This window comes from Xenopus tropicalis, chromosome 5 (assembly GCF_000004195.4).
Source record: "Xenopus tropicalis strain Nigerian chromosome 5, UCB_Xtro_10.0, whole genome shotgun sequence".
NCBI classification, from domain to species: domain Eukaryota; kingdom Metazoa; phylum Chordata; class Amphibia; order Anura; family Pipidae; genus Xenopus; species Xenopus tropicalis.
In genome coordinates, this window is record NC_030681.2 from 111,828,775 (window position 1) to 111,841,777 (window position 13,003).

General features: G+C 38.6%; 1 protein-coding gene across 2 annotated transcripts in view; it reads right to left on the reverse strand.

The window, feature by feature from the left end:
- Nucleotides 1–1,194: 1,194 nt before the first annotated feature.
- cldn11 (claudin 11 (oligodendrocyte transmembrane protein)) overlaps nucleotides 1,195–13,003 on the reverse strand; it is a 31,815-nt gene continuing 20,006 nt past the window's right edge. For both annotated transcript variants that reach the window (XM_002931547.5, XM_002931548.4), the window contains exon 3: nucleotides 1,195–6,681. In XM_002931547.5, the coding sequence (XP_002931593.1) occupies nucleotides 6,446–6,681 (236 nt within the window). In that variant the 3' untranslated portion in view covers nucleotides 1,195–6,445. The remainder of the gene's footprint in view (nucleotides 6,682–13,003) is intronic.

Below are 13,003 nucleotides of genomic sequence, written 5' to 3' on the forward strand. Positions count from 1 at the left end.
GCAGGCCGAACTGGCAATGCTCTTTGTTGACCTTTGTTACTTTATTGTATTTCCATTGGTGCAGTGGACAATGGGAAGATGTGGTGTAACTTACAAAAACACAAAAAGTATATATATATACAGGTATATATGCAGATATATTCTTGAGTGACTTATTTTCACATGATTGTGCATTGAATCTCTCTTATTGTCTGAAAACACAGTTTACCAAAATCTGTATATTTTAATAAACGCATAAAGCTTTTATGTGTGTCTTTGATATTAAGCCAGATCAATGTTTTTACAGTTTGCACTTGGAGCACTTGTTTGAGGGTGGAAGTATCAAATCTTGGTTCTCTTATTCCCAGACCATTCATATTCAGTATGTGGGTTTCACCTCAGCATCAAGCATGGTTGTTATATCTACGTTTTACACTGTCTCTGCTGAAAAATAACTTGAACAATTAATAAAAATATCCTAAAGTGTTTATAGGTTGCTGCCAATTAACTCTAGGAAAGTGAACAAAGTTCTCACTCTCTGGAGTTTTACAGACGAGTCTGGGTATGGCAGATGCTAGGGGAACTCTAACTGCCTAAATGTTTAATTCCAACTGTAAAGTTTGGGTGCTGGTTCTAATGAAAGTAAACCTACACTGTACACTGTAACACTGACATTTTTCACATGCTCTTACTCCTAGTAGTTGGTTGAAGAAGGCCCATTTCTGTTTAAATACCCCCATACACAAAGCAGCTTGGTTATGGGCTTGGTTGGTTGGCAACTTGGTTGGCCTGCCTATAACCCTGACCTCATCCTCAAGTTCTTGTGGCCTAATGGAACTAAATTCCACACAAAATCAGCATCCATTGGAAAGCCTTTCCATAAGAAAATGGGTCAAAATAGATCACCAATCTACAATAAATAACCTTAGCTTCTGAATGAGATGTTGGGCAGGCTGGTACCCTAATACTTATAGCCATATAGTGTATCATTTCTGCCCATCCAGTTGCCTTGATGTGAGTTAAGTAGCCACTAAACTAAAAACACAGATGATTGAATAAGAACTTGAATGCTGAATTCTTCACTCAAGTATTTTGTAAGTGTAAGTGGAGCTGATGCATAACTGACTTGTCCTTTGTGCCTTGTTTCAAAACATGGTGACTCGCTGTTTCATACATGAATTCACTAATATGAAATATTAAAAGAAATCAAAAACGTATAGACTAAACACATTTTATTACATATCTCAATGATAACGGCTTTTGGTTTGTCCATGATACTTATAAATGTTAGGATATTTATTTATAAAAGGTCATACAAATAACATGAAAGTACGTGTTACAAATCAGTTAGTAGATCTGTATTATAGATGTTCTCATTACATTATTATTTACAGTACAAATGTCAATATTTTCTCAACAGTAATAGTATACTTTACACAATTTATTGCTGAGTTAAAAGGAATTACAGTTTTGGTGAATATACCATCACAAATATACCCTAAGTATGTACAATGGAAAGAAAAATAATGTAGCACTCAAGACTAGACACCGGTTCAGTGGAAAACTGACAGACATTTGTGAATGTTTTTCTTCACTCTGATCTGGTTTTCATACATAATTTACCCAATGGATTCCAGATGAGAACACTGAGGGGCACATTTATCAAAATGTGAGTTTAGAGCTTAAAATTTCGCAAACCTTCTATTAATTCTTATGTGATTTTTAGAAAAGTATTTATCAAATGGTGAGTTCTAACTTTCACCCATTGATAAATACACTCCTAAAAATCCCATAGGAATGAATAGAATGTGTGTGAATTTTTATGTTTTAAGCTCTAAACTCACATTTTGATAAATCGGCATCGAAGTATGAGTATAGAACTTAATACATAAAAATTCACCCTCTTTCTATTCATTTCTATAGAAATGTTATTATATTAAGTATTAATAAAATAGTGAACCCTAATTTTCACCAATTGATATATATTCTTCTAACAATCCCATAGGAATGAATAGAATGTGTGTTTTTATGTATTAAGTTCTACACTCACATTTTGATAAATCTGCCCCTGAGGCTCTATTTCTAATACAAGTGCAAAACTATATTGCACCACGTTAGGAAAACCCATCAGCATTACGGGTTGATAGCTCTTGTGCCATTACATGAAATACTGCATGTGTTGCTGTGGATTCTGGCTCTTTTTGCACCAATTATAGTTAAAAGCTCACTACTTGAGTTTAGTACTGAAGAGTCATTTTGTATATATTACTTTTTTCTTGGGCCTTTAGAATGGCATTGTCATTGAATTATTGGATAATGTTGGAATGTCAACTCTATGCATCAAGTCCCCTGCTTCTTCCCTGCCACATTTATGTTTATACCTTGTGGTGTACTCTGTACATATATGACATACCACCCAAAATTTGAAAATGAGAAGGACAGACAAAAACATCTTGCCATGTGCAGCGCGGCTACATTTTTGACCACGCCCATTTTGTCACCATGCCCGTTTAAAAAAGAAACACCCCTTTAGCCTGGTTGGATTAACAGCATCAGATGCACAAAGTACACTAGTGTCTCCCACCATTTCGGGACATATTGTGGCCCCATGCATTTTATGACACCCATTTTCATGAGTGTGCTGCAGTTTGAGGCACAAATATTGAAGGTTAGTATATGGTATATGTTACGGCATAAGGTATATGTTGTGTTGTATCGGGCTGTTTTCACCCTTATGTGTTGTAAATAAGCCACTTTCTGCCTTATTGCTTTACAATAAGTACAGCATAACTTAAACAGATATCGGGCATTGTGGATAACACGTCCTATACCTGTACCTGCAGCAGTATCTCTGGAGCAGGGGACCTGTGCATTCCGATTATCCTCAGAATCCTCTAATATCCTATCCCTCTGCATGAAGTTAGAATAGTCTTCAGCTTTTTCCAGCACACTCTCTGAAATGAGCTGGCAGAAAAGAGCGGAAGTCTTTCTAGCATCTATGTTTGTATATGAGCACTAGCATCTACTGTACAGCGCTGCGTACATAAGTAGCGCTTTATAAATAAAAATATACATACATACATACTAGCATCTCTGCCGTAGCCCTTACTGTGATTACTTTGCAAAATTAAAGGTGAATATTGTTTTCCAACAGCTCTTAACTGGTTTATATTGACCAACTAATACACAACGGCACTTCCATTAATAGGTGATGCCCCTGCACATTCCGACTTACAGATCACTGAGATAAGAAATAGCAGAGGATAAAGCAAATGGTAATGGTAAGATTGGCAACAATGGTAAGTTTTTTTTGCCTGTGTGTGTTTAAGGGGGGCGTTCAACATGAAAAAGAGCTTGAGATTTCTGAGAAAGCAGTTTTGCAGGTAATGGGCTGCATCTGTTACCAGAATAACTGTTAAATGCAGGATATGGTGTCAAGCAACCACAAGCCTGTATTTGGAACTATGGTGCGTTAGCTGGTATAGCTACTGCAGGGGCATATGGCTTTACTTAGCTGTGATGTGTCTGCTTGTATTGCATTCCAAGTACAATAAAATTTTCTGATCCGCTGATCGGCTCTGTTGTTTAGCTTGGCCCAACACATTTGATACCCTCACTGCACTACTACTGTATGCACTGAATGTCCAAGCAGGGAGCACTGGTCACTTTCTTATACACAGAGCACAATAAAGGTATGTACTGTATGTTATATGATTTGAGGAGTTCTGTTGTTCTGGACATTCACAACACCGGGATTCTTGCTTACTACTAAAGGATATTGAGGCACACAAAAAATATAAAGGGCATAGCCCTTAAATGCAGTTATTTTTGCTGATACACTACTTACTTTTGCTGAGGAAAGCATGTTAGCATGACCTAGACACTATTTTTCTAAATATTTATTCTACAATTTGCCCTTGATTCTACGAAGGAGGGGCTGGGAAATGCAGTTTGGCAAGAATGAGATATTACTGGTATTGTTTGTTCATTTTACAAGGAGCAGATTGTGTGCTGGACTGAACCCCAGCTATTGTTTCTCATGCAGCTACACTGTGCTCCCTTTATTCCAGTTGGACTGAAGACCAGGAGGCATTGTTTGTTTAGTATAAAGAAAGATAAACAACAGAACAACGTGGTTTCCAGTAAGCAACAAACTGAACTAATGGGGATGTTAACCTCTATTAAACTGCACCATTGAATCCCATATGGTAATTAGAGATGCCAAAGGATTCACTTACCAACACCATTTCAGTCATCTTATCCTGCTGCCATAAGCAAATTTTGGCTGCCTAACAGTACGCTATAATCAAGCACTGCAAAGTAGAATTATATTACATAGAGCCAAATGTACAAATATCAGGTGGAATTATTATTGCAGGATTCTCTTGTATTTATTGGGCCAAAGGCCCTAGAAAGTTAGAGAGCTTTTATTGATCAATGTTGCTTTAAAAAGGTAGTTTAAAATTTCATACTTGCGAGCTGCTAAAGAATTAAAAAAATTACAAAAAAATGAAAAATTAAAATAAATTTTAAGTTGTCTTAGAAACCACTGTCTGCACCAGTCATCCCCAACCAGTGGCTCCTGAGCAACATGTTCCTCAACAACCCCTCTTGGATGTTGCTCCCAGGGGCCTCAAAGAGGGCTTGTAGGCAAGTTTAGGTTGCATACAACCAGATGTACTTCCAAGCAGAGCATTCTATAGGCTGCCAGTCCACAGAAATTCCCAGAAAGCCAATGACAGTCCTATTGGAAATCCCAGGAACTTTTTTCATGCTTGTGTTGTTCCCCAAATCTTCTTACAGTTGAAAGTAGCTCATGGGTTAGGGACACCTGGTCTAAACTATACGAAAAGTTAATTATAAGGTGAACTACCCCTTTTAAGAATACAAGCCTTATCTTGCTGCACTACAGAGCCCAGCCTGCTTTAACCCAGGGTTCCCCAAACGTTTTTACTCATGAGCAGTGACTCTGGGGGGACCCAGACCACAGGACCTGCTTCCTTTATAGCTGAAAAAAGAGCCCCCTACCCAGCAGTTCTTGTACCTGCAGGCAGGAAGGGGGAATGCAGGCGGGCAGGAGAAGTGAATGGGTGGGCAGGCAGGGGCGGTCAGGCGGCAGATCAGCTTCAGCTGTGCGCCAGGCCACTCCGAAGACTTTTTTGCAGGGGACCCGGTTACACACTATAGAGCAAAATTTAAATATAAAAAAGGTTGGGGAGCAACACAAATATGAAAAAGTTACTAGGGAGAGGCCAGTAAGGCTTGTGTTTGGTTATTTAGTAGCCCCATGAACTGAACAGGCAGCCTACAGGAGGATCTGTTTGGCAGTGCACCTGGTTTTTATGCAACCATAACTTATCTCCAAGTCAGACATTGAAAAATGAGGACATGATTTAAGGCCACTGGGAGTAACATCCAAGAGGTTGGGGAGCAACATGTTGCTCATAAGGTACTAGTTTGGGATCACTGCTTTAACCCTTGAACATATGTTAGAGAATGCTGAGATGTAGTCCACACAATCTGGGTAAACTATTGTTGAGCAACAACCTTAACATCCCTTTTTATATCAAGATCTTGATAATACTGCATTGCTTAATCTCCCCCAAGTGGTTAGGTGGTTTAATATAGTAAGAAGTTTAGTAACCAACTAACAGGAAGCACTTTCTTATTACCTGTTTGAAATTAAACATCTAATTGGTTGCTGGGGGTTACTACACCTGGTGCAAACTGTACAACCTCTATTACTGGCTGGGAACATTAGCTCTGCAGGAAAACTTTTAAAGGGCAAGCACATATATGTACACAGATATTTTACTGCCTTCTTTTTCTTATTGAAAACACAGCAAAGGGGTTAGGGGAGGGTTTGTGGGGGGCTATTTTTGGAGGGAAGTAGATAAAAAAGTCTTTAAGTGGGATTTTGTAAATTGTAGCACAAAAAGAGCTTTCCACTATTCTATCTTTGCAACCCTAAGCTCTTCCACTCATTTCCAATGTAATCCAAGAAAATTATAAAATTGTATGCATTTCTTAAATTTTTTAGGCAAACTAGGGGTACCAGGAAGAGGAAACAGGGGGGCAGAAGACAACTTATAACACCCATGTAGCTAAAGATGAAACTTGTTCTTTACAGCTTGAATACATTAATAATAAAATATTAGACAAGTTACATACAAATACATCTTTTCCATCAGGAAATATGTATCTAGCCTGAACTGTTTACCTTAAAGAGCTCTTCATCTCCAAGCATTTTAAGCACCAATGAAATTAAAAAATGGAGGTGTCTATCATTATCTTACTGTATAAAGCAACAGTATTTCGACACCTGGCACATTGCTTCATATTATGTCATTTACATTTTAGAACAGCATACACAGATAAAACTGTAGGCACATAAGTTCTCATGGTTCATCAGCAACAGTGTAATCAAGGTTCAGGGTAGTCAGCCTAGGCTAAAATCACAGTATCCTTAGACATTAGCACTCTTGGCGTGAGTCGGAGAGCCGGATCCTTGGGATGAGTAATAGAAGCGGTTTTCCATGAATGCATGGGATTCGCCCGCACAACAGACAATGACAGAGCCACCAAAAAGGCAAAATGCGGCCCCTATCCATCCAGCATACAGGGAGTATCCAAATGTTACTATGGTGGTCTCTCTGTGAGTGGAGACTGGAAACCATATAGTGGCTATAATAGTACACAGAGCTGAAAAAAAAAGGATATAGTATTAGTATGATTTGTATAAAGTACTCCAGGGCAGTTGTGAACCACTTACAACATTAGATTTGCCATTGTGAACCTATGCAGTCATATATAACAAGTAAGGACAAACAGTCAGAGAGCTTCAAATGAATACTATTATTAATTACAGCTTGGGAGCTTCAATAATAACTCTATATGAAAATTTTTCCCTAAACTGCAAAGAAACAGCCCTCAGTGACAACTCATATTTCACATTTATCTGTGTGTGTATATATATATTTATATGTAAATACCTATAGGAAGGACCAGCACACCATGTCACATGAATATCTAAAACGTTTGATCGCACAGTGAATAAAGGTATTGATATTGATCTGACCTGCTGTGCTGGTCCTTCCTATAGGTATTTACATGTTTTGACCTAGCACCCAATTATTGTATTGGTTTAGAGTGCAGACACACAATTTGATTATTTGTATACATATACATAGAGATAAAAAAACAATAACCCGTACACTGCATTGTCCAATTTAGACAAAATATAAAGGTAATATAGTTTATTATGCCAGCATATTTTTTCATTAAAATCCACAGCTTAGTCATTTCCTTTAACGTGACACATCTCAGAAAATTCACATAAATAATTGTCTGAAATATTTTTAAATAATAACTGTTTTGTATTTTTTTTTTAATATAAATATTTTATAACATTCGGTACAGTTCCCAAAACAATGTCAAGTGCAGCCTGTCTCTGAGTGCAAGGCTTATGGGCAGACAGTGTTTATATACAATGCATGGATTTAACACAATATTTAGTCGCTAAAATATACTGTGTCTATAGCATTAAATGTATACTGACGTATAGTATTTTGTCATTGTCAATCCGATGTAGGGCCATATCCATTCTACACTGGTCTAGTTGAAAAGCTTTGTACTTTCCTGTTGGCTATTTTAGCAGGAGACGGAGACAATTCTTATTATTATCTTATTACTACCAGCATATGAAGACATGCGTGTCTCAAAGGACAGACATATGCTCAGTGACTGATTGTAGGAGGTGCAACAGATAAGCAGGTCATACAGGAAAAGCCTTTAGTATTTGATGCTGATAGCATGTTGTATGCCTTACATGGTAAACGAGTGGATCGATTGCCCCTAATTGGGCTAATTTGGTTGTTTGGCCCTAGAGCCAAACAATCAAATTAAACCGGCAGGCATTGGCTCTGTCGGACCACATCAACGATCTAATAAGGTCACCGATCTGACGGAAAAATCAAACCTGCCCAATCCAGATTTGGGCAAATTTAGGCCAGATCTTGGTCGGGTAGGCCCGTCGGGGTGCCCATACATGGGCAGATAAGCTGCTAAAGGACCCGAATCGGCAGCTAAAGCTAAAGGGCAGGCCTTTCGGGGGGTACCCATACACGGGCAGATGAGCTGCCAAATCGGACTAAAGGACTTGAATCTGCAGGTAAAGGGCAGATTTAAGCTGCCAATTTAAGTCCTTTAAACTGTTTTGACAGCTAATCTGCTTGTGTATGGGGCCACCCAATGTGCCTCCCTGATCAATATCTGGCTGAAAATCAGGCAGACGTCGTTTTCCGACAGCTCCTATGCCCTTTGTTTTAATTAGATTGTTTGGCCCTAGGGTGACCTTTAGTGGCCATTTTGGAAGAAGATCAGCCCGTTTGGCGAACTTGCCATATAACATATCCCATACCTGTACTACTTTTGTAGGCAGGGTTAAAGACACAATAAATTACAGGATCATCAAGATTTATGTTATTTCTTTAAACGGCACATTTATTTCACAAAGGCCATTCACAGAATGTAAAAAAAGGAGATTCAGGGTCACTGATGGAAATTCAACTCATGAAACCTAGACTTTAAGCAGTGCTGGCAAGTGACATCTTTAGGGCAGTGAAATTCAAGCTGTCTGGGTAAGAGAATGAAAACTTCATTACAGAAATATGTTATAAAGTAATGCATCATAACAAAGGAATGAGTTTAATATATCCATTCATTTTCAGTGAACTGATTATTGAAAGAGCATTAAACACATAACTTCATGTCGGAAAAGAATGTAAAAAAGGGCACCATAGAGTAGATTTAAGTCTGTTTCGCAGTGGCCCTGTGGGCAACTGAAAGAATCTGACTAATCTTTTAATGGAATGCAAAATAAGCGTTCTTATGGGAATGCACGCAACTATATTAGTTCCAAACAAATTTAAGTTATGACTGAACATCCAATTTGTTGGTTACTTGAGATCTGTACTATGTGACTACTACACCTGTTACTAAGAGTTGTTGTCAATACTGAGCAGAGCCCAGGCCTGAACTGGCAATCTGTGGATTGTGGCAAATGCCAGAGGGGCTGCTGTAAGATGCCATAGACAGTCACTATTTAATGGGCTGGTGGGGGGTTGTTCGGCCCTTTTTGTACTTGAAATGCCAGGGTCTATTTTGAATCCCAGTCCAGTCCTGGCAGAGCCCCACATATTTTAATACACTTACACTCACCACCTGACTATGAAGATCAGCTAAAGAAAGCCTCCAGCTGAGGTTTGTTGAAGCTTTCTTTTTCGCTTTATGGCTGCTTATAACCAACACTGAGCTGTGCAGGGTTAAAACAACATGAAGCCATTCACAGCACTGGATTTTGTACATATATGTGTGTCAGTAGTCATTTAAAGCCCAGTTACATGCTCTGATACAGTTGCCAAAATGTCAATATATTACTTAGAGGGGTAGTCAAAGCAATAAAACTGCCACCCCTATTCTATGTGTTACACTCCTGTTTATAGCTATGCACCTACTGACACTGTAGGGAAATCACTCCCACAGTTATGATGACCCAGTTGCCAAGTACTGTAAACACTTAGTGGATATTGCCTTGGGTAGAATAACACTACAGTATGTAGAAGCCCCCTTGCCCCCGCTCCCTTATGTCTTTGGTGCTTTTATTGAGAAGTAGATCCTCCTTAACATTTGTGCTTCAGTGGAATACTGTCATGGGAAAACATGTTTTTTTCAAAACGCATCAGCTAATAGAGCTTCTCCAGCAGAATCCTGCATTGAAATCCTTTTTTCAAAAACCCAAACAGATTTTTAATTTTGAAATTTTACATGGGGCTAGCCATACACATCAATATTACATCTAAAAAAATACACTTGTTGGTTTAAGAATAACATTTTATATGGTAGAGTAAATTGTTTGCTATGTAAACAGTGTAATTTAGAAATAGAAAGTATACCATAAAAATCAAGACAGGATCCATTTAAGCAACTTGATTCTACATTTCTGAACATGAAAATGAAATGTAAGAATAAGGATAAAAAATAGGGATACATTTTTCTTAATGTTAAGAGTAAGTGAATTTGCATCAGAATAAGACACATATAAAATACCTCTTACATAATGTAATTAAATATTAAACAGTTGCTACATGTGATCCAATAGGTTCAAACCTGTCCTCAATCACCTCTGGACAAAGCACATTTTCACATATGCTGTCAAGACTAAAAGCCCAGGCCTGACATGGCATGAACTACTGATATTGCTCCATAAATGGTATCCTAGAAACATGCTCTGCTTTGGGTATTTCTAGTTAAGTTAATGTGAAATATAGATTCAAGATCCCTTCCTTACTGGAGAGAGAGAAAAACAATTAAAGTGAAGTATCCTGAAGAACAGTGAATACTAATCACCGCTGCTATGTCAACATCTGCTCCACTCTTCCACACAATGATATCTTGAAAAAGAAAGAAAGAAAGAAAGAAAGAAAGAAAGAAAGAATACAGCTGCCAGGGTGTGAGTCATGAAAATAAGACAGATGGACCAGCCAGTCTTTCTACTATGCTTATGTTCCCACAAGACAATACAATCTTCTGGCTTATTATTTTAGAAGATCATTTGGTTTTGAGGAATCAAACTTCATTTCTGTGGTTTATTAATACAGATGCCTTTATTCATTAACATACTTTGCATTAAGAAGCAGCCATCACATACTGTAGTGATCGTCAACATAAACTGATCAGGCAAAAATAGGATGCAGCAAGCATCTGCCACAGTCTATAATTATAGTGACTTGAATCTGAATCGTCAGATATGCAGGTTGAAACAATAGAAATTCTACCAATTCAGCCCTAAACGTAGATTATGCTTGGGCGCCTTCAACAGAGCAAAAAATCGATCAAAATCTTGTAACCTGTCCGTTCCACGAGACGACTGATATCCGCAGCCTTTGCGATACCAGTTGTCTCGCTGAGCCGCCATACACGCAACGAATATCGCACAAAACGAGGTTTCATACAATAATATCAGTGCATGTATGGCTGGCTTTATGTAAAGAACAGACGTTTACTCATTTGGTAGTAGAAAAGGTTTATCCTGTTTATTGTGGTGGAGGTAAAGGCAAATGCAACATTTTTTGTTGGAATTCCAACCTCTTTTAAGTAATATTACTTAATATTATTATTAAATATTATTTAATACCACCCTGAAAATTTGTCTATGCCTCTGCAACAAGAAATAGTGTAACCTGTTTTTTACTAGCTGGTAGCCAAATCAGGGCTATGTAATACAAGGCACTAAGTTTGCTGCAGTAACTGATACCAACCTACAGTATTAGAAGGTAGAATTTACAGCTCACCTCTTTGAAAGCAAACATTTCATTGGTTGCTTTGGGTTACTGCTCCTGGGCAAACTTAGTTAGGGGTTACATATAGTAGGTAATTTCCTTTTTCTTAATGTGGTTTGCTACTGTGACCTTGCTGACGGCCTGTCTTGCTATACTCCTAGGACTATTCTTTACACCAGGGATCCCCAACCTTTCTTACTCGTGAGCCACAGTCAAGTGTAAAAAGACTTGGAGAGCAACACAAGCATCATAAAAGTTCATGGAGGTGCCAAATAAGGGCTATGATTGGCTATTAGGCAGCCTCTATGCACACTATCAGCTTACAGGAGGCTTTATTTGGTTTTCCATTTGTTTTTATTCAAACTAAATTTACCACCAGGTCAGGAATTCAAAAATAACTACCTGGTTTGGGGGCACTGAGAGCAACATCCAAGGGGTTGGTGAGCAACATGTTGCCCCTGAGCCACTGGTTGGAGATCACTGCTTTACACCTTTACACATTTTAAAAAGCCCAAAAGTATTTAATAAATGTGTCAAAATACTTTCCTAACTGTTGCTAGGATGGCATTGGGAATCTTTAGCTGGATTTCACCTTTTTATATAAATGGAACGCTAACCGTGGCCTTCTAGTTCACTTCCTCGGCTCTCACTGCATCAACCAATGCCTCAGGCACAAAGTTCATGAACTATGGGAGGGAGGTCCTTCAACTTCAATATTACATCATTAACACAAAGAGCTAAAGAAACGTGCCCCTATGTCACTAGTATAGATTTCTGCTTATGTTCCATTATTAGCTCATGATTGCTCATTGTTTTGGCACCTAAATTAAACCAGATGTACCTCATCTATGTCATCAAAACAAAGCACAAGTGAGAGGTGGAAATGTCTCATCCCGCCCTGACTAGAGAGGGAAGGGTAAATTTCCAGCCATCTGTTGATTCCATTCTGTTCCTGCTGCTTTGCTTGTGCACTGTAGTTACCCTATTTAAGGGCTAATGGACATAAATGTTACACGTGGTAAGGTCAGCATCAACATGAACAGCAGATTTGTGAAAAAAAGGAATCAAACGCTCATGTTGTTTTAACACTGCACACTGGAAGTGTCGCAATCACCACTCTCAGCAGTGGCTTGCACTCAATTTGCAAACAAGTGGATGTGAAATTGCAGGCTATTTTGGCTCATCAACTCCCTATGCAGCAATTATGCTGGAAATGTGGGAGAAATAAAAAATGCCATACTATATAGCAGAACCTGTGATGGCAGTGTGCAGTGGGCAGGCAAGGAACCAGTGAGGACAGACTGCTTCCAAGGTCCCCCAAAAACATTCTTTCTTCCAGTAGCAATGGTATTATGAATGAGCATGTGGTAACCCCTGAGTCAGTTAGCAGAAAATACATTTGGGAAGAAATTAGAGCTTTGCCCTGGAGTGTAGCTGTCTTTAATGTAGGATAACTGATACATAGGAGAAGGTTCTTAAAGCATTTTTATCTGGCCAGACAATAAATTCCAAGCAGTACAATGCAGTTCCTTAGCCGGAAGAACAAATCTGCAAAAGAGAATGCTTCTGTCTTGCAGTGAAGCGGTTAAGTTCACGTTATGAGGGTCATACACACCAAATGAAAGTGTATCGGTTCCGCTGCGGAGCCTGATGACTCAAGGATGAATCACTCTTTTACATTACAG